The following is a 23,707-nucleotide window of genomic DNA, read 5'->3' on the forward strand; positions in this document are numbered from 1 at the left end:
TCCTGGGCGCTGGACCTTTACATTTCTAAGCATGTTGCTTGCCTGCAGGAACCCAGCTGTTTGCTTCTCAGAGCTGCTGCAGCCTGTTACAGCCAAGAGACCTACATGCCGTGCTCTCTGCTGAGGCCTTTACTTAGTGTTCTTTCTTGTTGCTTTTTTTCCTCCCTCTAAAACAAAAGCCACTTTAAGCTGAGAGCCAGATCCTCTGCTGGTGTAAATCAGCCTAGTACCATTGAAGTTAACGGAATTATCCCAAATTTCCACCAACAGAGGATCTGGTCCCAGAAGCCTATGGCTGTTCTTGGATTCCAGAAAAACATAAGGGATCTGCTTCTGTGTGACACAAAGGCTGCTTTGCATTACTCTGTCAGCGTGAAGAGGCTTTAAAGTGAGCATGAATTTACACACCCTGCAAGACCCCTTTCCTCTGCCTGAACAGTACTCGTACAGCCACCCCCATACGTTCCAAGAGCACGAGTCCGCTCCCCCAAAATCACGAGATGTTTTTAAAGGATGGAACCTTTTTCTTTGCTTTCCGGTTTCTGCACCTTTAGGTCGCACTTGGTTCACATTTTCAAGCATTCCTCCACAACCACGAGGGCTAGACATTTACTTTTTAAAACAAAAGTGTGGCCTAGCAGCGACAAGAGCGCTGGTTGGGCATTCAAGAGACTGGGGGTCTAAGTTTGGACCTTAGACTAGTTTGGCTGGGTGACCATGGGCAAGTCGCTTCCTGTCCCTGTGCCCCAGCTTCCCCATCTGTAAAATGAGGACAACGAATGATACTAATGTCCTTTATAAAGCACTTTGAGATTTACTGATGAAAAGTGCTAGGTATTAATACGAGTCTCATAAAACACCAGGGTTCCAGCAGCTGGGGCTTTAAGAAAATCACTAAAAATTGTGAGATTTGTAATAAAAATCACAAGAGTTGGCAAAACTGAAGACCAAGCCTTTTGGGTGCTAAAGCAATAAGGATCACTCTAGTGAGTACACAGCCATGGCTCCTTTACAGTCGTTAGCTCAGATAGGATGGTTATATGATTTGAGCGGGGAATAAATGGCAAGTGCAGATGGATCTTGAACAAAACATCTCCTTTCATATAAAGCAATAGGATGGAGGAGCAGAGCTCCTATATGCACGTAGTTGTGCAGATGCTTCTAAAAGCCACTGATTTCAGAAGTCTCTCACGTTCTTTATCTGTTTCTAATCTGACTTGACAGAAAAAAGACCTGAGTGGCTTTGAATCAAAATCCAATTCACATTGCTGCTGTAGACAGCATCATGGCCAGTTCTCACTGCGTTCCTAGCTAATGGTACAGCTCCCATGGACTTGAACGGGACCAGGAGGAGGACTTGGGAAATCACTACAAAATCAACCCACTGGTTTGTGCAGCAGGTAAACTAATATAAGCTGCTTGCTGGCAGCCTTGCTCAGTCCCTGGAGAGCACAGAGACGCTGCTGCAGATACAAGTTCCCTTTGATGAAGCGTGTCTTGATTATTAATGTACTTCTGCAAAACCAATTGGCCGAACAACCACTATGGGCAGGAAATTAGAGAGAGGCTTAACCTGGGAGGCTCAGTTCCTCCAGCCCCACCTAACATGGCAGTGTTCTGGCTTAGGCCCATAAGCAATAGGCCTGATCCTGTGAGGTGCTAAGTACCCTTGACTCCTATTCAAGTTAATAGGAGTTGCGGGTGCTTGGCACTTTGTAGGAGAGGTGTAGCCCCACAGGAGCAAGACTGATGTTACCAGGTTGGAACTGCTTTCGTTACTCGGCATCATCCCTGTGCAGCACAAGGCCTCTGCACTACTTTAAACTTATTGCGAGAGCTTAAGCGGCACTTAAAGCATGCATAGACCTTGCATCTTGAATTTCATATATTGAAATTGAATATAACGCACAGGGAAATCGATTACACACAGAAACCAACAGCCTGATTCTCCACTGCCTTGTACCTGCTGTTGTCACGTTGCTTTGCACTGGTATAAGTGACTACACAAACTATAGGGGAATGGTCATTCAGACCCCAAGCATATCAGATCAAATCATAGGTCCAGCAAATCCCTCACCCTGTGTCTGGCAGGGGTCAACTCCTTACCGAATAGGGCACCAAAGCCAGGCGCCTGCAGGGAAGCCGAGTGATAGGATTCTGTGTGTTGTGCCCACGGACTGTCAGGCGTGTTATTAAATCCTGGCTCTGACATTACACCTGACATTTCAGAATCAGGGCCCCACTGCTCAGAAAGGTAATTGCCAGGCAGTCTGGGATCCAAGCTGCAGGCTGGAAATTGCTGTGGACGTTGAGGTGGTGTTTTGGGACAGGATTAGGAAAGGCTCACAGAAAATGTAGGCGGAATTTCATTTTCATGGAGTGAGAAGGCCAGAACATTATTGCAAGACAAATAGTGCAGGACTGAACCTTAAACCCTTCCATTCTCATACTGTATCTTGAAATTTAAAGTTTATTTTAGATAAAACCCTCTTCCCCAAGGCAAATATTAGATACTGGGATATGGAGCTTTCCACCTTTAGCTCCAATCTGGCCCCATCTCAAGGGGAAAGGATGGCTCAGGAGGATCCAGAAATTGGACACAAGGAGGTTTCTTTCCCCTCCCTTGAAAGCAACAGCTCTTAGCAACTGTCATTATTACAGTAAGATATTTCCTACAGTTCCCAGCTGAGATGAAAGCTCCATTATCTAGGCACTGTACAGACACATAGTAGGAGACAGTCCCTGCCCCAGCCAAAGGTGCGGAACTTCACAAGGCACAGAGAAGACTATATGACTTATTCAAGGTCACACAGAGTCTGGGACAGAGCCAGGAATTGAACCTAGATGTCCCAAGTCACAGTCCATGGCCTTAACCACTCGACCCCAGCCAGGACACTGGACTAGATGGCCCAATGACCTGCTCTGGGCTGGCAACTCCTATGGTTCCATGAGACGTTAGGCCCTTGCAGGTTTAACCCACTCTGACTGCTGTTTGCCAGCTGTGCTGATTAATTATGACACAAGGTGGGGACTGGTGCCTCTGATACCAGCAACCTGTGCTCCGGCAATTATTATTCCTGATGGAGCCCTGGGACTCTGAAGTGACTCTAATCAGCGTTCGAGCCAGGATGGAAGCTTATGCTGTGCATTAAAAAAATCCCTTCTGTTCTGGGATGGGCATGCGGCACCCATGACTCGTGGCAGGCAGTGTAGGAGCCGGGACCTTTTGGCTCAGTGACCGAAAAGCATCCCACCGGCTGTAATTGCATTCGGCAACTGACCACCAGGTGCGAAGGCAGCTAAGCAGGTGGCTGCTTGGTAATGAAAGAATCAGATGAAGACAGTGCTTTTTAGGCTTTGTGTCCTTCTGACCCAGGAATCTCTTAGTGCTCACTAGCAAGGGGCACAGAGCAGGTCCTCATGGTTTCAGCAATCTCCTGCGTGTGGGATGTACATTCTTGTCCACCACAGACTGTCATGTGAGGTCTGAAATAAAAGAGTGAGCCATGCACCCTGGCGACTCTGAGGTCTGTGCCTAGGGACTGGTCACAAGCAAAGGTGAAGAAAGAGGTTTCCTACTAGACAAGAAACGTTTATGCAGCTCAGGGATGGGGGAAACTTTTTTCAATCGGGGGGGGGGCCACTGACCCACAGTAAAAATCAGTTGCAGGCCACGCACAGCCCCACGCAGAGGGAGGAGGCCTTGAGGCTCAGGGCTTCCCCCTGCAGCAGGGTGAACCAATGCTCGCAGCTCCAGCCCCGTGATGGGGCATGTGGAGTCTCGGAGCTTCCCCTAGACTCCAGGGTGGGGCCAGAAATGAGGGGTTCAGGGTGTGGGAGGGGGCTCTGGGCTGGGGCCAAGGGGTTTGGAGTGCGGGAGCAGGCTTAGGGCTGGGGCAGAGAGTCGGGGTGCGGGAGGAGGTTTGGGGTGCAGGCTCTGGGAAGGAGTTTGGGTATAGGAGGGGGCTCAGGGCTGGGGCACGGGTTGGGGTGCAGGAGGGGGTTGTGACCTGGGGAAGGGAGTTCAGGGTGCGGGCTCTGGTCAGCCAGTGCTTACCTCTGGTGGCTCCTGGTTGTCAGTGCAGTGGGGCTAAAGCAGGCTCCCTGCCTGCCCTGGCTCCGCACGGCTCCCAGAAGCAGCTGCCATGTCCGTCGCCTAGGCAGAGGGGTCAGGGGGCTCTGCGTGGTGCACGCTGCCTACTCCTGCAGGTGCTGCCCCCGCAGCTCCCATTGGCTGCTGTCCCCGGCCAATGGGAGCTGCGGAGCAGGTGCTGGGGGCAGTGCACGGTGCTTCCCTGATCATCTCTGTTCCTAGGGGCCACAGGGATATGTCAGTCTCTTCCAGGAGCTGCGTGGAGCCGACCAGACTTTTAACTGCTTGTCAACCCCAGCTTTCCCCCACAGTGAGGCAAGCCGGTGCTCGCGACTCCAGCCCTGCAGGGGTCAGGAGGGAGGCCTGGGGCTTCCAGCCTGCGTTGCAGAGACTTGCCATGGGCTGGATGAAATGAAGCAGCAGGCCGGATCCGGCCCGTGGGCCGTAGGTTCCCCACCCCTGATCTAGCTTGTTGTTTACATGCAAATTACGTATTGTATAGTTCACAAGGGTTCTCTTCTCACCAGTCTGAACTGACTGTCAATGAAGGGTCGGAAAAACTTAACAGCAAGAACCAAATAAGGGAGTGGGGGTGAAAGGAGAACCTTCTCAAGATGCACATCTAAGGTTTGCTGTACTACAGCGGGGCAGGGGGAGACAAAGAAGTAATTGGATAGCAAGTTTGCTGCATGAAAGAGGGGTCTCCCAGGTTTGGCAGAGAATGTTGGGTTAGATCCGCTTCTTTAGACAGGAGAATAATTTGCATGCAGTGTTATTGTAGCCATGTCGGCCCCAGGATATTAGAAAGACAAGGTGGGTGAGGAAATTAGAGATATTACCAGGAGGATAGTTGTTCATTAAGTTCAGTGTCCAGGAAGTGTGTTATGATTTTGTTTTATACATAACCATTTGTTTCCAGCAGTCTGACGCACGGTCATTTGAATCTCTGCTCTTTGATCATCAACTTATTCTTGTTTTCACCACCACAATACCTTCGGGCTCTGGTGTTAACTGAGAATCACCAGTGTGACAAGCTCGTGTGTGCTGTTCCTTTTGGAACAGCAGCCTTCTCACTCTGTGAGCCTTCAGTGGGGAGGTGCTGGACTCTGCAGGGACGCTCCAAGGACGCAGGGGCCGGGGTGAGCCTATCACTACCTGTACAGAGACTGTGCGGCCTGTGGAGGCCTGGAAGGGAGCGCTTGTACTACTGCAAGCTGGTGGTTGCAGGGAGCTACTCCACAGCAGGCACAGGAAAGAAGCCCTCACACCCCGGACCGGCGGTGCAGAGGTGCCTCACAACCCTGGGTACCCCTGACGAACATGACTGTCCTCAGCCAAAGAACGTCGCAGGCAAATCATCTTCAGAAGAGAGAGCCCCTGCCCTGATTGCCTGCAGAAGTGCCCAGGGACCTGTCACTCGAACGCTACGAAGAGTTTTAAAAAAATTAAAAGAGGAAGGGAGTGGAAAAAAAGAAAAGTCAGCGTTGGTCAAGGGAAAAGACAAAGGAGGCCCAGGAAATATATTTAAGCATTTAGAAGTTTGGGTTTTTTTAATTAATTGATATCAAGCAAATAAAAAACAAGTCAAATCAAAGGGCCAGCCCAGTTGGTGTAGCTCCATTGAAGTTGAATTAGGTTTTACACTACCTGAGGATTTGGCCCTGTATTATATTTATTGGGTGTTCTTAATTACTCTCTCCTCTAATGGGAGAACAAGGGGAAGCCAATGAAATGGAAGGGCACAATTATCGCTGCGAAACGGAAATGCTCTTTTTACACTAGCTGTGAATAACCAGTGCCACATTGTATCAACACAGCCAAGAGCTTTGTGGGATCCAGAAGGGAAGAGACCTTTGTATGGATAACAAGAACATGCACAGTTACATTAGGCAGAATAAAATGTTGTAAGGAATATAAAGCTTCATGCTTCAGGACATGACAGTCACTAACTGATGAGGATTAGGAGGAACATACCTATATGAACAGGTTGTCAGTGACCCATGTGAAATGTGCAGAGAAGGATACAGGATACTGACTAAGAATGGATCATTGATTTGACCTGCTGTGGCAATTCTGATGTTCCTAAGGAAAACTTAGTTAATAGCATCCCAAGAAATCACAGTTTCACTTCAGTATATTCCACGGGTTTGGAAGATACAGGGCTCGAGCAGGTCCAGAAATCCACCTTCCTTTTTTTGGGATCCACATTGACATAGTCTTCTCCCATCTTCATGTTCTCATAGTCCTCTGCAGTGCTTGCGCTGCGACCGGTAACTTGGAAGACCAGGGATGTGTAATTGACCCCTTCTTCTGACCGAGGACACTAGCGTATGACAAATAGAAACCAGAGCAGAATTCAGTCTAGTCTTCACAGGCATTATCTGTTCTGGTGCAACCATCGTGGCATGGCACACTTTAGGGGGTCATACGATCTCTAAGCTCACTGCACAGATCTCACCTGTCTCACATTTGCATACCACAGAGAACAACTGCCGTTCAAATCTTAGTGATTTCACTCACTGGTTTAGTAAGATACTGAAGTGAGTTTGCTTGGGATTTTGCTGCCATGTCAGCAGTTTGATTTTGGATCAGCAGCAACACGTGGCAATACCGCAGATGGCATGGAGATCACAAACGTTCTCCGTGTTGCTTTTCAGTGTTTCACACACACACACACACACACACACACACACACACACACACACACGATGGATTCTGGAGTCCTGGATCTGAGTAGCCCTAAAATTCAGGTAGTATGTATACTCTTACTGGCTCCCTCCCCATCCCTGAACCTCAGTCCTCCCCTGCTTGTTTCTCATGTTTCCTCCCCCTGACCGGGAAGTACTCTGCAAATCACTGATGGCCCAAGCACCATCATCTGAGAGCCAATGTTCTAAAGTGTAAACCTGGGGAGGATGTCATCAATCAGTAGGACCAGGAAAAATTGCATGTTTGTCATCTAATCTGGCCAGCTGTATCCTCTGCAATATTCTCACTCCCATTTTGTCTCTCTTCTCTTTAAGTCCTGATGCCCACACCTGTCCCTTGGCAGTCTGCTGAATGGCGCTGAAGCTGGGAGTTAGGCTGAAGTCCTGTGGGGCAGGGATTGTCTCTTACTATAGGCCAGATTTCCATGAGAGTTCAGCTCCTATTTGTGCACCAAATAAGTGGGGAGGTTTTCAGGGGAGCTCATCATACTGGGTGCCGCTGAGCTCTTGGAAAATCTAGTCAAGTGTCTGGACAGCAGCGTCTAATAAAACGGGGCCTAGACCTGGTTCAGGGTATACATTATGTCTACATGAAAAGAATAAATAATATGAATAAATAAATAAGAATGAGATTGGTGCAATTCCATTACCTGCCTAGTGGAAGGGCTGCTGTCTGAACTCTCAGAGCTGTCTGAGGAAGAGCCACTGTCACCTTAAAAAAAAAGTGTAAACATTTGCACCTATAATAACTATAAGCTAGAGAATGGGCAGGGAGAAGAGATGAATGAGAAAGTGGGTTAGCAGTCGACAGAGGATTTCGCTCTCTCTCTCATATGGTGTGGATCTATGCACATGACACTATTTCTCAAACAATCATGCACAATTCCATTTTCTTGTCTCTTGGGGGTTCCAGTCATGAGTCCAAAATGGGGCCCAATCCTGCTATCTTAATTTCTTGGCAAAGCTCCCATTAACATCCGGCGAGGGGGGAGGCATGACAGGGTTGGGCCCTTTAATTGTTTGGATGTGATTCTCATTTACATTAATGCCTCTTTACACCACCCTGGCACTGTAAAGGGGCCTTAAAATGAGCATATGGCCTCTTTATATAGCTTCATAGATTCTAAGGCCAGAAGGGACTGCCTGCATAACACAGGCCATTGAACTTTCTCAAAGTAATTCCTAAACATGTATTTTAGAAAAACATCCAATCTTGATTTAGCAATTGTCAGGGATGGAGAATCCACCACGACCCCTGGTAAATTGTCCCAAGAGTTAATCTCTCTGACCAGTAAACATTTACATCTCATTTCCAGTTTGAACTTGGCCAGCTTTGGCTTCCAGCTACTGGATCATGTTATGTCTTTCTCTGCTGGATGAAAGAGCCCATTATTAAAAATATTTGTTCTCCATGGAGATACTTATAGACTGTGATCAAACCACACCTTAAGCTTCTCTTTGTGATGCTAAATAGATTGTGCACTTGGAGTCTATCACTAGAAGGCATATTTTCCAAACCTTTAATCATTCTCATGGCTCTTCTCTGAACCCTTTTCAATTTATCAACATCCTTTTTGACTTGTGGGCACCAGAACGGGATACAGTATCCCTGCAGTGGTCACACCAAATACAGCCATAAAATAACCTCTCTATTCACTCTCAAGATTTCTCAGTTTATGCATCCCAGGATCACATTAGCTCTTTTGACTGCAGCATCTGAATGGGAGTTCATGTTCTGCTGACTATCTACCACAACCCCCAAATGATTTTCACAGTCACTGCTTCCCACGATAGAGTCCCCCATCCTTATGCTGCCAGATGTGGTATAAAGGGGCCTTCAGGCTTGACTATACATGGAGCTATTCCTGATTAACTCCATGTGTGGGTGTCTTGTTCCTGTTTAAATTAACGATATGGTTTAAAGAAAAGGAGGACTTGTGGCACCTTAGAGACTAACAAATTTATTTGAGCATAGCCATCCGATGAAATGAGCTGTAGCTCACGAAAGCTTATGCTCAAATAAATTTGTTAGTCTCTAAGGTGCCACAAGTCCTCCTTTTCTTTTTGCAAATACAGACTAACACAGCTGCTACTCTGAAACCTGTCATATGGTTTAAGGACGTCCCTGAATAACTCCATGCATAGACAAACCCTTAACAGAAATGAGAACCAGGCCCTTAATATATTCCAACTCTGCAGCATTATGGTTGATTTTAAATTGGAAATTTGAAATTTTGCTTTTCATGCTGATTTTTTTAATGCCCCCCTCCCAATATGTGCAGTGAAACTCCACTCCCCCCTGCTGCCTGACAAGAGGCATTACTGTACATCAGCAATATTGATCAGGGAATTCAAAGGTTCATTGCGTTATTGGCTCCCGATGATCACATTCTCTAGTATGAAAATGTAAAATATGAAGAGTGCTGGCGTCAGAGACCCTTATCCGCCTGCCTGGAGGACTGAATGGAGAAGAACTCATCTGGCAAATGGAATGGGGAGGGAGGAGGTGATGTGAATTGCTATTGCATATAGCTCACTTGTACAGGTCCTTCATTCCCCGTCCTAAAGCTAGGTTGTGTTTGCTGCTGCCCAGTTCTACTGCTAACATACAAAGAAAGGCTCATCCCTTGCAATGAATCAGGCTGATAGCGAAGTATTTTCTTAGCGAGTTAAAGAAGAAGTTATTGTATAACGAATAAACTGTTGTGTAACGAATAAATTATTGTAACGAATAAACTGCTCTCCCCCCTTTCTCAAACACTGAAATACGAATGCAGGACCCACACCTTATGTCACTCATCATTTGCAAAACGAGTGCAAAACGTGTGTAACACACTACCATAGCATGTTAGACTCCCTTAGCATGGGTGTAAGTGTCAACTTAAGGTGAAACGCACCTGATGATCACTTTAGATAAGCTATTACCAGCAGGACAGTGGGGTGGGAGGAGGTATTGTTTCATATTCTCTGTGTATATATAAAGTCTGCTGCAGTTTCCACGGTATGCATCCGATGAAGTGAGCTGTAGCTCACGAAAGCTTATGCTCAAATAAATTGGTTAGTCTCTAAGGTGCCACAAGTACTCCTTTTCTTTTTGCAGTGGTGAATCTGGCCCTATGTTTCCAAATACCTGTCTGCAGGAACAAGTACCCGAGGTCAGATATTCATCCAGTTTCAACTGGCATTGGGCCACTGAAGTCAATGAAGCTATGCCAATTTGCAACAGCTGAGGAGCTGATGCAAGCACAGATTTGAAGATTGCAGGCTGCACCCACTGAGCTGAGACTTGATTGTTTGGCCCCAAAGATGCAATCTTACCCTGGATGCGTGGCCTTTTCAAAACCTCCTGTGCTGCCTGGGAAGCGTTGGGTTGTTCTGGTTTTGTAGAAGGGCTGCTGCTCGCCTGATTGCTACAGGAATGATTGTCTGAAATGGAAAGTCAGATTTGCTCGTTACTCCTGCTACTGTAGGGAAAACATGACAAGGGCTGTCACTTCAGGGCATGAGCTGATCACTAGGCAGGGACAATAAAAAAATCCCTCCTGCTATAGTATAATGGTGCACAAGGGGCTTGGTCATTTGTGGTTTGTTGTCATTTCTGTGCCTCCCACGGGAGCACACAGTACAGGGCATTATAGGAGATGGTGCACTGAACGACAAGCAAAATTGGTCCCTCCTAGAAGTGCCCAGTGCTTACAAATATGAAAAAATGAGAGTATTGGCTTGAGAAAGTTCCACACACACACACACACACACACACACACACACATGTACACCAGCTATTCCAGTCCTGCTCTCCCCACATCCAGATCTGCTAGTGCCCCTCAAGCCACATCCCAGCAGCCGCGGTTATTCCACTCCTGGGACTTTCACACACGATTCCACCACTGCACTAGAACCCAGTCCTAGAACATCTCATGTCAATCCTGTGAGGGCCTCTCCTGAGCAGAATATAACATAAGAGTCAGAGTGGGCTATTTTATTTTTGAGGTGAACAAACGAGTGAGAAATTACTGAAACTATCAAACTGTGATCTAAAGCAGATTTGGGCTCAGATGTCTTGTGGTGAAAGGTTCACTGTGCTTCTGAACCTCCATCTATACAAATACAAGATTGAATTAAGCAACAGGGCTGATTGGAACATGTACTATATACAGTGCTTGGACAAATATGTTTCTCACTGGAAAATGTGGTTTAATCAAAATCAAATGTTGATTTTGATGAAAATTTCCCACATTCCAACAGGGAGAATTGAAACAAAAAATGTTTCAAATCAACTTTTTGAAATGCAGTGGAATTTTTTGTTTTAAAAGTCTATTCAAAAGAAAAAAATTGTTTTGAAACAAAAACAATAAAACATCAGTCTATTGACTTGTTTCATTTTGATCGAAAGTGTCAGAATTTTCCATTTCAACATTTCTGATTCAAAACTTTTTGGAGTTTTTCATTTCACAATTTTTGTAAAAATATTTTTGACTTCTCATTCTGACCGGGAGCAGAAAATAATTTTGAAGCGTTGACATTTCCTGTGATAGGACAATTTTTCAAACAGCTGTAATATAGACTAGTATAGACTATTTCATGTGTAACATGTCCTGTCAGACATCTGACAATATGGGCCAAATTCTGCTTGTCTCACTCATGCAAGTTGCCCCGTTGACCTCAGTGGGTCTACTCATGTGAGTAAGGCTGGCAGGATTTCAGCTTACTTGGTATGTATGTGATGACGGCACAGGGTACCTCGACATAGCAGCTGGGAGGAAGAATTCTCAGCTCGGGTAGCCATACACTCAGTAGCTCTGCTTGTGCTAGTACCTAAGGGCTTGTCTACACCAAGCAGCTTCTAGTGACAAGGCCTTGTTGCTAAAAGTCAGCTTGCGTAAACGCTCTTTTTCAGCACTTCGTCGGCACTTTTGCCGACAAAATACTTCCAGCCCCGCGAGCGGCATTAGCTTTGTTGGCAGGAGCAAAGCCGCGTGCACACTGCCCCGTGCGTCGGCAAAACTTGTGTCTTTCACAGGGTGGGGGGGGGGAAGGCGCTTTTTTTAAGTACCTGTGAAAGACAGAAGTTTTGTCGACAACTTAGCCGTGTAGACAGGCCATAAAACTAGCAGAGCGGCCTCAGCAGCGCTGGTGGCGACTCAAGCTAGCCGCCGGGCAGTCGGGCGGGACGGTACTTGCCGTCCAGGCTGACTCAGTGCTGCCACAGCTGCTGTTTTAGGCACTAGCTCAAGCAGAGCTCGAGCAAGACATCTACCAAGTTGGAAATCACACCTCCCCCACTGCCGTGTAGACATACCCACAGTGTCCTGTTGTCATGTGGTGGTGCTGTAGCAAAACCACCCAAATGCTGATTCTTTAACCCCTGCCACTCCTTGCTTTTTACCCCCAAAATACATGACTTGTGTGGCCTCCGCCCATCCTGCATTCCGCACACACCGGGCCAGAACCTCAGCTAGTGTAAATCAAAGCAACTCCTTTGGCTTCAATGCATGACTTTAATGGCACTACGATTTACACCTGCTAAGGGACTGATTCATCTGTTTTTCAAATCACATTGGAACTTGTTTAAAAAGGACCCCCATTCATTCTCCTCCCCCATCTCTTGGAGTGCTTGGCATTTCATGAACCAGGACTAGCCATCACAATTCAGCAGTTTGTGACCCTTAGCAAACCAAAGAGTTACTCTTTGTTGGCTCTTGGGCCAAATTCGTCCTGTTCACTTAAATGGATTCACACCAGGGATGAAAGGGGCACATTATAAATGAAACCAATAAGAGATGAAATTACCTATTTTCCTGCTGAGCTTGATGTAAAGCACTACTAGGAGAAGAACATAGACAATAGAGGTCACACCTGAGCTGAGAATGTTTATCCACCAATAATCACATGGGCTAAGGGAGAGAAAACAATCAGGTTATGTTAGATCTTTCAAGTGCTGGTGGGCTGACATGGTTTCAGATAGGACGTCGTTTTTAAGGTGATTTCCCAAAGACTTTGGCAAAGATTTTCAACAGTGACCAGTGATTTGAGGTTGCCAAGCTTTTGGGTGTCCAATTCGAGACAAACTAAATCTGATTTTGGGTGCTCTGCCCTTTCTGAAAAAAAACAGGCCCCTTTAAGGAATCTCAAGTTGAAAGGCACACAAATAAGACAGTGATGAGCATGGCATAAGAATCTATATAGAATAGGATAGAAATTGGGCTCCTAAAAATGGAGACATCCTAAAACCACTAGTCACTTTTGAAAATCTTGGCCTAACTGACTATCAGACCTGGGTGTCCAGCAAGAATACATAGTTGCCCCAGGGATAGCCAAATGCAGATTTTAAAAATAAGCAGAGAGGAGTCCAAACCCTTTGGAACTGAACAACCCTTGAATTTTGATGTCTTCAAAATCTGGAGCCCATTTCTAATTCTACAGATCGGGTTACAGGGGAGAAGATCAACCACCCAACTCCATGGGGAATCGATCATCAACTCCCTTTCATAGCAGGTTTCTCCCTCTAATAAGCAGCACTAATGGCCACTGCTCCATACTGCGGTTGGGAGCACCACAGAGCTTACCTGGGACAAGACATCCTCCCAGCAGAGAGTCTTCACAGGCACGACAACTGCTGAATGAGTTGCTGAGGGTTTCTAAGGAGAGAGAAGGAGACAGGGCAGGGATATCCAGGGACCTGATAGCAAAGAGGCACCAGTGTCTCTGGGGCCAGATGAACGCACAGAGGAACATGGCTGGGTCCCTCAGGTGCCGATAAAACAATAATAATACTGTGCACGTCTGTATTGCAGAACGGGGGGGAAACTCAGGAACAGGAAGGCTGAGCAATTTGCCCAGAGTGACACAAGGGCTCAGTAACTGAGCCAGGAATGGAACCCAGAATGCCTGACTCCCAGTCCTATGCTCTGACCACTAGACAAAGCTCCCTCCTGTGCATCTTGGGCTGTCTGTTGCACTCCTCTTGGCTTTCATTCCCCTGGAGCTGCCCTGAGCCACAGAGGTTAAAACCATGTAATACCTCAGGGGACGCCCTACCTCCTGCCCCCATAAATCAGCTACCAATAAGGGGATCAATTCATGCTAACTATGGCACCGGGCTGTACTGGGCAAATAGCAGTTCCCATAAGTCTTTCTGACCATCCACTGAACCTCATGTGGACTTGAGTGGGTGATGCTTCACAGCCAGCTGCAATTAGGGGACAGAACTGATGGAGAAAAAATGCAATCATCTCAGCAGAGTGATGCAACAAAGAAAAGAAATTGATGCTGCACTAACACAAACAGAGTGGCAAGGGGATAAAAAAAAATAGCAGTGGAATGGACAGAGGGCTGGAAATGAGGGAAAAAGTCGGGTTAGGAGGAGACTTTATCGTCGTTAGGCCAGACCCCAGCCAGCTCCATTGACTTTAATGCCAATTTCCACCAACCAAGGATCTGGCCCATTAGGTTTCTACAGGGGAATCAGCCGGGTGGGACTTTTCCAAAGCTGCAAAAATTAGTTGTAGGAAAATAAACAACTAAAGGGCCTTCCTCTTCTTTCTAATTCATGGTCTATCTTTTATGAAGCGTTGTTCCTAGGCCTATCTAACGCATTCTCCATTATGTGACAAACTCATTGAAACTCACCAGGTTGCCATGGGATATCCAAAGGGAGAATACAACTCCCTTTGGCTTGTAGGGGAGGTTTTCCATTGACTTCAGTGGGAGTTGGAGCAAGACCTGGGAGGGGAATCTAGTTGTAGGCATGATAAGAATCCAGATATGCATCGCGCCTGTTTTGCATTGTAATGGCCCCTCCTGTTGTTTGTACATGTAGTTATTTCCCATATGCTTTGCCTTACCCCAATTTATTTTTTAGGTATCACCATAATAAAAATGTTTTAGAGGGAAAAACAAAGTGTTACTTTATCAGACAGGCCTGCAGTGACAGGTGCTTAATAAAAACTCATCATAGTCACAGATAATACAGAACTGTAAATACTAATGTAATTCCCCTGTCCCCCAGTGTCTACCTCCATTAGACAGCCACTATCAGCTGACACAAGAGCAGGTTTCTATAAGGGATTCTCTACATAGTATATAAAGAGAGGTTCCTGAAAAGGACTTGACACCAATGAGAAGCCTACTTCTTATCCAATTTTAACGTTTGGCTAGATGACACATTGTCAATGCAAAGCTCGGCTGTCTGCAAACTGTGGCCCTGTCGCATGACAGACTCTTCTCACTTCAGCGGTACTTCTGATGGCAAAGAACATCAGTGTCATTCTGAAGAGTACGTTTCTCTATGGGTCCTGAAAGGTGCAGAGCAGCGACAATTTCTACTGTAGTCAGTGGGAATAAAATTGCACTATCGGGATTCAGCATCTAACAGTGCTTGGTCCAAATGGTGCAAGTCGGGCTCAAAGTTATTCAATAACGAAAAATAATACCTAACTCTTATATACTGCTTTGCATCCAAAGATCTCAAGGTAAGGCTACTGTAGCCTCAAACATTCAGACTGTTACTTGCAAACCCAGAGCTCCATTCAGCATCCTCTACTCACATGCGTAGTCTGTACTCACATAAGCAGCCCCACTGACTTTGGTGGGTCAGTTATGTGACTAAGGCCCATAATTAGCCATTGCTAATGAGAGAGAGCAAATATTCAGTTGCTAATTTTCAGCTGCATGATGTGATAACAAACCAAGTGAGCTTCTCTCCGGATGAGGCATGAGAGAATTTGCAGAGTATTATGCAAATTTTGTTTTTTTAAAAAAATGGCGTATTTGGCTTTCTTTGCCGGGGGTTGGGACTTCCATAGAATGCTCCTGCATTGATCCAATGCTGTGCGCCACTGAGGCATTCTTTGGGTATGTCTGTACCATCTCCCACAGCGAGCCTCCCAGCTTGGGTGAACAGCTCCGAGCTAGGGGGGGTTTCATGCCAGCGTTCTAAAAATAGCTATGTAGACAGTACTTTGAAGAGCCGCTCAGGTCAGAGCTTGGGCTCTGACGCCCAACCCACCCCACCCCAGGCTTTAGAGCTTGAGCCACAACTTCAAAGCACTGTTTATACAGTTATTTTTAGCATGCGAGCCTGAGCCCCACTCACCTAAATCTGTCCACCCAGGCTGGGAGGTCCCAGATCAGGAAAACACTTTGCCTCCAATCAGTGCTCCCTGAAGAGGGATGCTTCTCCGAACTGGGGCCTTTGGGCCATGATATAACTGACTGTTTTCCATGAGTTTTACCAAAAGACGACAACACCCTCCAGAGTTCTGTGATCCTGGGCATGAGCTCCCAGAGGGTGCGGGAAATCATTAGGGTGTCTCAGCCACCTCTGATAACCATTCCCAACACTGAAAAACAGGAACATTTTGTGGGGTCTTTCCAGTGTATATGCTACAAAGGCCTGTTCTACAAGGTTTGCTTGGGTGGAGTTTTATGGACTTTAACCTACAACTGGGAACCGTAATCATTACACTCTGCCTAAACCTCACTGGCCATGCTTTCAGAGTTAAAATCGTCATTACTATGTGGGGTAGAGACATGACTCTGTGGGGGGGAGAGGTGCACGTGTGCATGTGTGTCCAATGCCCTTCTCAATGGGGCCCTCATCCTTGACTGGAACTTCTGAGCACTACTGCAATCCACTAACTCACCACAATTATAAATAAATAATAATAAACCTAAAATTTGTTTTTCATAATTTTATCCTTTTTTTTAAATGCCCAAAAAAGCATTTGATAAATACAATTTAAAAAAAGATTAAGTAACAAATAAAAGCTACAGACCATAAATGTTTAAAGTTAGGCTCCTAAACCAATCTTCAGGCATCTAAATAAAGGAGGTTGGATTTTCAATGTGCTGAGTTCCATCAGCTCCCAATGGGATTCCTGGGTACTCGGTACCTCTGGGGAAAAAAAATCACACCTCTTTTATTTAAAGCCGAAATGTGGACTTAACAGCCTAACGTTATGTACTAAGACGCAGACCCTCAAAGGTATTTAGGCACCGAACTCTCATTGATTTCAGTGCGGGCTGGGCACCTAAATACCTAAATACTTTGAGGATCTGGCACTCGAGGTCCTGATTCAACAAAGCCCTTAGGCACTTTTGAAAATCCCAGCCGAAGCTAATTAGGTGCCCAAATCCCATTACAAATTAATGGGAATTGGGCACCCAATTCCCTTATACTCCTTTGAACGTCCCAGACTTAAACATGTGCTTAACATGAAGTTAGTGCTTACATCCCATTCAAGTTAGTGGGACTTAAGCACACAGATGAAGTTAAACATCTGCTCTGCTGCACTGGGGCCCTCAGCTTGAAACTTTTGGCCATAACATCTGAGAGAATTCAACTTTATAACTAAGGTTGACAAGCCAGATTTAATTTGCATTGTGTGTTTTCAATTTTGTAAGGGCATGTTCAGTTTTAGATAAATGCTTTAAAATGATCGAATAACTAAAATGAAATAAATGCTTTTGTATAATTACTAACAACAAATGTCTCCTATACAGAGATAGGTTTTAGAGACTAAGAGGACAGGAGACTTAGAAACGAGAGGCTCCGTCTGCACTGCGGATCAGAAAATGATTTTCTATTTTGATCCCAGAACAGAATTTCCAAGAGTTGCTCAACCAAACATTTCTCGAAAATCCCATTCAACGTCCCTCTGAATCCATCTTGGATATAATTCTACTTACCCAAAGAGTTAGGCAACTACCAGACTAGAAGTCCATTTCTTGCTTTTTTTCACCTCCCCTATTGAACTGATGCATCCCCCGAAGTATCCTTCTTAGATGGCTGTCATTCTTAAATGGTTCATTTCCTATTGCGGTACAGGAGATGATGCTGAAGCAGATAGCAATCTGAAAAGTGAGTCGGTGTAAAGGAAATTACAAAGAAAGACACAAATCCAAAATTCACTAGCAGGCATCTTCTTTGCTTACATGATTATAGTTAGATAGAAGAGATTATTTTAAAAATGTATTTAAATATATATTTTAAAGATAAAACCTAATGAGATATTGACTGCAGCTGCGCTTGCTTTGCTCATTATGTTCTTTCTGTTGTTGTCCCTCCCCCTCCCCCCCCCCGCCCGCCCTCCGCCCTCTTCCCAGCATATTAACACTGCAAATTTTGTGAAGCCTTTATTCCTGTTAGGAGCTCTGGCTCAAGGAAGATGCCCAATTGAAATCAAGGATTTGCGAGGAACTTGTACTACTAATGTCTACTGAATGTAGCAATCAAGGGATATGTGCCTGATCCAAAGCCCACTGGAATCACAGGAAAGACTAGATTGATGTCAATAAGCTTCGGATCAGGCATTATGGCCTCAATTCAGCAGAGTGCTTAAGCATATGCTTAGAGTGAAGCATGCATTTCAGTGCTTTGCTGAACTGGAACTTATATGTACAGCTAGAGCCAAATCTTGCCAGCCCCTTTGGTTTCAATGCCATATACGCTGCTCTAGAGGCTTGAAGCCAACGGAGTGGTGCAAGCAAACCTGCTTGTGTTTTACATTAGAGATTCAGGCCTTGATTATGTTCATTTTCCTTCAGCACTCCTGAGCTAGGAGGATGTCCAAGCCTCGTCTAGATTAGGATTTGAAGGGGGTGATGTTAACCCATTCTAACACAGTTTAGAGGTCCGGCATAGACAAGACAGTGTAGGCTTCACAGTGTGCTAACCTGGCTGAGTTGAAGCACAGGCTCTCTTGAGTTTCACTGGGCCAGTGTATTGCACATTAAAGGCAACGTGCCTTATCCACACTAGACTTTTAAAGCACATCATTTAGAACTTGTGAATCAACCTGTTCCAACAACACCCCTTTTATTCTGGTCTAGACAAGGCCACACACACCAAGCAAGTGACCCTAATTAACTGAGTGGAGGAGGAATCATTATTCAGACTGTTTAAAGCTTCTTGGATTGTTGTTAATATCTAATTAATTCAAAGGCTTGAATAAACAATAGGAAGAAAAGCTCTTTTGTTAAAGGTTCACCATTCCTGCACCTTCCAATCAGAGCTGAGAGGGCCATGCACCATGTACCTCCCATCTGAGCTTTGTCTAGACTGGGATTTCAAGGGATGCTGTTAAGAACATAGTAGCTAACTAAGAGGTGCTAACCAATGCAGTCTAAAAGCCTAGTCTAGAAAAGGCAGTGTAGACTTTAATGGCGATAAAGAGTCTCACCTCCCTTTGTAAACCGCTTTGAGATCTACTGATGAAGAGGGCTACATAGGAGCTATGTATTATTAATTATAATTAACATGCGTTAAGATGGTGGAGCCCCTGGGGCTGTGAAAGGCGGAAGCGGTACACATACCTAGTGCTGGCCCTGTGTCTAGGGATTCTCATTCCCGGGGTCCTCCAAGCAGTGCGGCTCAGAGGATTCAGGGGGCCTCGGGCAAAGCAATTTCGGTTGCCCCTTCCATAAAAAAAGTTGCAATACTATAGTATAGTATATTGCCCCGGGGTCTGGGGCAAATTGCCCCATTTCCCCCCTCCTCTCCCCCCCGGGCGGCTCTGCCTCCAAGGAAAGTGCTAATAGAAATCAGGAAACACAAGACTGGACCTTCTTGGCATTTCTAGAGTAAAAGATACATTATTAAAATTAAAAAATTCTCAGGACTTTTCCTAACCCATTACGAAGAAGGAACAAAAAGGCACAAACTCAGTTATGTTCCTTCCCCTATGCAGATTCCCTTTAAACACTGGACCTAGCTGTGTGAGGGGGCTCTGAGTTACATGGGGATGAAACATGCCCTTCAGTATGTATTTTATTTATTTATTTGCTCTAATTTAGAGTTGAGACCATCCCTTCTACTGGCTCAGTTTGTCTGGCTTCCCCCAATCTGGTTTCCCCGCATTTGCCTGGTACTGCTGGCTTTGTCACAATTGTCAAATGACCCAGTGTCTGTTCAGTAGGAGGCTGCCCACTCATGTGGGCTGAGTCACCTTCATTTCAATACTGCGCAGGTCCCCATCCTTCTGGGACAGGTGGTTCGGAGGGGGTGGCAGACAAGATGGGAGATGTCAGGGAAGAGAAAAGGGGCGGAGAGCACAGGGTGCGTGAGAGGAATTTCAGAAGCAGCGTAAAAGAACAGGTTTGCCTCTGTAGAATGGAAGGCAGGAGAGGGGGAAGGGTCAGTGGCAGTGAACCTGCTTAATTGAAAGGCTGCATAGGATTAAATAAACCTCACTGTGCATTTATCTATAGTATTTATAGATGCTGAATTCAAACCAAAATTAGGGGCTGGCAGAACATTAGCAATGGAAAGTCCCATACTCCATTGCCAGGTCAGAGGCTATAATGAAGAGCATTAATTATTACTACTCATATTCCAGTATCCCCTAAACGCCCCAGCTAAGATCAGGGCCCCATTGTGTTAGGTGCCGTACATACACATACTAAGGAACAGTCCCTGCTCTGAAAAACTTAACAGTGTAAAGAGACAAGACAGACAAAGAGGCGGAGAAAGGAAGGATTATTTTGCAGATGGGGAACTGAGCCCCAGGGAGAAATTAAATGATTTGTCCAATGTCTCACCGGGAGTCAGTGGCAGAGCCATGGATGGGCTCCAAATCTCTTAAATCCCAGTCTGGTACCTTAACCACAAGACCATCCTATCTCTGTAAAACATCCCTCCTGTCTGATGAGCATGGTGCAATAACCTAGTCAGATATCTAGATTGGGCAGAAAAGGGGTTCAAATCCAGCCCTGGGCTGGGTAGTAGAACTGGTAGGAAAACAGGTTTTCCATCCTACAGGAATTTCTGATAGTCCAGCATTGATTTTCATCCTGAATGAGGATAGGAAAAAAAATCCACATTTCAAACATTTCACAAAATGAAAAATTCAAACAAATTCATTTCAGAAATGTTTTGATATTTTTGAATGAACAAAACCCTTGTGACATTCAAAGCTAATTTTTTTTGTCTTGCACAGTCGATTCAAAACAAAAACATTTTGAGTCGACATTTGGACTTGATATCAATTCAAAATGAACATTTTCATTCAGATTTTTCTGGACAGAAAATGAAAAAATAGAATCAATAATTGATATTTTCCCACCGAGAATTTTGATCAAAGCCACATTTTCCTAAGAAAAAATTCAGTTTAAACTTTTCAACCAGCTCTAGAGCTATTGCTAGTTGCTGACTGTTTAATGACCCATATGAAATGAGTTTTGTGAATCTCAGCCAGATCATAACACAAAACCACTGCAGTAAATGGCAGATTGGCTGGCTAAAAAGGCCAAGGATTGATGAGCCCTGAACTCCCCAGATTAGAAGACCAGCTCTCCGTTGCCTATCACTTTGCTTGTCCTGTCGATAACGAGGTGGCAGAATCCAAGGGTGTCAGCTTCAAATCCACTTACATAAATTGCACTGGTTTGTGCTTTAGTCTATTGGCCCTGTGAAGCAATCCCTTTCCCCTGGAGGTGTGAGAGGGGAATTCATGCAGCTGAAGATCAGACCACTGATTAAAAAAAATACTGTAACAGTGTGTAACGGTAACAGGAAGTGGCTGCTGATCAGACATCTCCACAGGGCTGCTGGCTTTATACATGTTGCCTAATAGAATAAACAGCCCTTGTGGGACCCTGCACCCCCTGCTTCTCCTTGTCTCACTGCCATCTTCTGAAGCTCACAGAGAAGAGCTCGAGGCAGTTTGGTTTGGGGTTGGTGGAGGGGTAGCTGTACAGTTAAATGCAATGGACCGACATCTCTTGTTGATTTCAAGCTTATGCTGTGTGTCCATCTTTCTTGCTCTGGGAAATGAATGACCGTTTTATGGGCGGAAATCCGCCAGCTGTATTTCTACACACAGAGATGTTCAGCTCGTGCAAATCAGCCTTTTATTTATTATTAGCTGTCTTCCAGTAGCCCCCAGGAGCCTCAATCAAAATTGGAGCCCTGTTATGCGCTGCAGCCTGAAAAAGCTTACCATGTGCATAGACAAAACAGATGAAAGGTGTGAGGGGAAACAGGCACAGAGCGGGGAAGTGATTCACCCACTGTCAGTGGCAGAGTTGGGTATAGATTCCCCCCTCCCCCCTCGGCCTGTTGAGGAGCCATTGGGAGGAGAGTTAGAGGCCTCAGTCCAGCTGAGTGGATACATTAAATATTCGCCACCATAGCTGGCACCTTTATTGGCCGTCTCAGCAGGGAGGCCAAAAACTGGCTGGGTCCTAGAGAAGGTGTCTGCAAGGCAGGATTGAGGCATCTTGGCAGGGCAATATGGGGAAGGTTGCCCACGCTGCATATGTTCTGTGGAGAGGGAGAGGATTTCTTTCTCTAGGGCTGCTGTTAATCTGGCACCTCTCCCCAGCAAATTCTCCTCAGCCAGTATCAATCAATCAATGCAGCTCCCTTGAAGTTAACAGAATCATGTCAATTCACGCCAGCTAAGGATCTGTCCCACTCGGTCTCACAATGACAAAGTGTTCACAACAACAGAAAATTGTACCAGACTCTGCACATTAGCACACCTGAGAGACAACACAAATACACTTTTATTCCAAGAAGTTGCATCAGAGCATTTAAAAATGTACAAAAGATTCAACTGGTGAAAGGAAAAATAACTATCCAAATACAGATATTCCTATTTTTCCTAATTTTCAATACAAGAAGAAACATAAGGTAAATTACAGTCCCTGTCAGTGTGGCTGTGATTCCTTCTAGGCTCTCCCTTGCAGCTGGCATCTTGACATGTGCCATGGCAAAGCTTGGATTGCTAAGGATCTGTAGATATAGGGTCAAATCTCCAGCTGGAGTTCATCAGCAGAACTCTATTGGTTTAAATGGTGTGATGCTGATTTACACTAGCTGAGTCTTGGCCCACAGCCAACCCAGAGAAGCAGCTGGAAATAATTATTTACACAACAGCAAAGTCAGGCACCACAAAGGATCAGTCTGAACCTGCTACAGGTTAATGGTGATCATGCCATTGTAGTCTATGTAAATTCCGATTGAGCCTTCATCACTAGGATAGCTGAGTATCATAGTTTTCAGAGATCTCTGTTCCTGGTATTTATTGCATGTCATCTAAACACAATCACTACTAATGATACTTTGCCATCACCAGTGTGAGGATCTTAAAACACTTCACAAACATTGTAGAGCTTGGCTCCTCTGTGAGGTAGAGGAACTGAGGCACAGAGGGGGTGAAATGTCTCGCCCACGGTCACACAGTGTGTCCGTGACTGAGCTGCGAGTACAGTTGGGATCTCTCAACTCCCACGCCTGTGGTTTTACTCCAAGATCATCATTCCCTGCTAGGTGGGTGCTGTTCCTCTTTGTCAGGTGAGGGCTGCACACAACGGGTGATGTTCGTGGGTGTTGGGATGATTCATATATGTGGCAAAATCATCCTCTATCCTGAGTGCAGCAGGGCATATTTTCTCATGTCTGAATATATTCCATGTGAGTTATTCCTTTGTGCCTTGATAATTAAGAATAAAAATGAAGTGTATGTGTGTGTGGGTGGGGGGGGGGGTGTTGGAGAAACACTTTAATTATTTTTCTATAGCCAGCTATTTACCCCTTACCTTAATTGTGGAGTTATAATTGGATACTTGAGTGGAACTGCACCTGTTTACACCATTAGAGGATCTGCCCAAGTGAGAGCAAGTGCCCTATTGGAACAGGAGGCAGTGTTACATTGTGTGAATCTGTGATGCGTCTGATTGATTTCTAGGCAGCTTTGGGACAGTACCAAGACATATCACCATCAAGAGTGACATTGGACAAAGAGGGACAGCTTGGTGCTGTTGGAATGGTAAATGTCAATGGACTGTAAAGGACTCTTTATTGAGTCCTTCTTTGAGGTTCTACACAGGTCACTCCTTCAGTGAGGGAAAAGGATGTGGGACGGGACATTTGGTGCTTGAAGCACAGTGACTGCAGGGCTGT

General features: G+C 45.4%; 1 protein-coding gene across 3 annotated transcripts in view; it reads right to left on the minus strand.

Moving 5' to 3' along the window:
* Window positions 1-5,616: 5,616 nt before the first annotated feature.
* The window catches only part of RHEX (regulator of hemoglobinization and erythroid cell expansion), a 30,665-nt gene continuing 12,574 nt past the window's right edge, over window positions 5,617-23,707 (minus strand). The window contains exons 2-8 of one of the 3 annotated variants that reach the window (XM_075121861.1): window positions 17,491-17,655; window positions 14,431-14,523; window positions 13,368-13,439; window positions 12,592-12,695; window positions 10,120-10,227; window positions 7,452-7,513; window positions 5,617-6,416 (exon numbers count right to left, since the gene is read on the minus strand). In XM_075121861.1, coding sequence (XP_074977962.1) covers window positions 6,210-6,416; window positions 7,452-7,513; window positions 10,120-10,227; window positions 12,592-12,695; window positions 13,368-13,381 — 495 coding nt within the window. In that variant the 5' untranslated portion in view covers window positions 13,382-13,439; window positions 14,431-14,523; window positions 17,491-17,655 and the 3' untranslated portion in view covers window positions 5,617-6,209. Of the gene's footprint in view, window positions 6,417-7,451; window positions 7,514-10,119; window positions 10,228-12,591; window positions 12,696-13,367; window positions 13,440-14,430; window positions 14,524-16,577; window positions 16,697-17,490; window positions 17,656-23,707 lie in introns of all 3 variants that reach the window. The other 2 variants (XM_075121860.1, XM_048826375.2) reach the window with 2 other exon arrangements.

Source organism: Caretta caretta, chromosome 21 (assembly GCF_965140235.1).
Source record: "Caretta caretta isolate rCarCar2 chromosome 21, rCarCar1.hap1, whole genome shotgun sequence".
NCBI classification, from domain to species: domain Eukaryota; kingdom Metazoa; phylum Chordata; order Testudines; family Cheloniidae; genus Caretta; species Caretta caretta.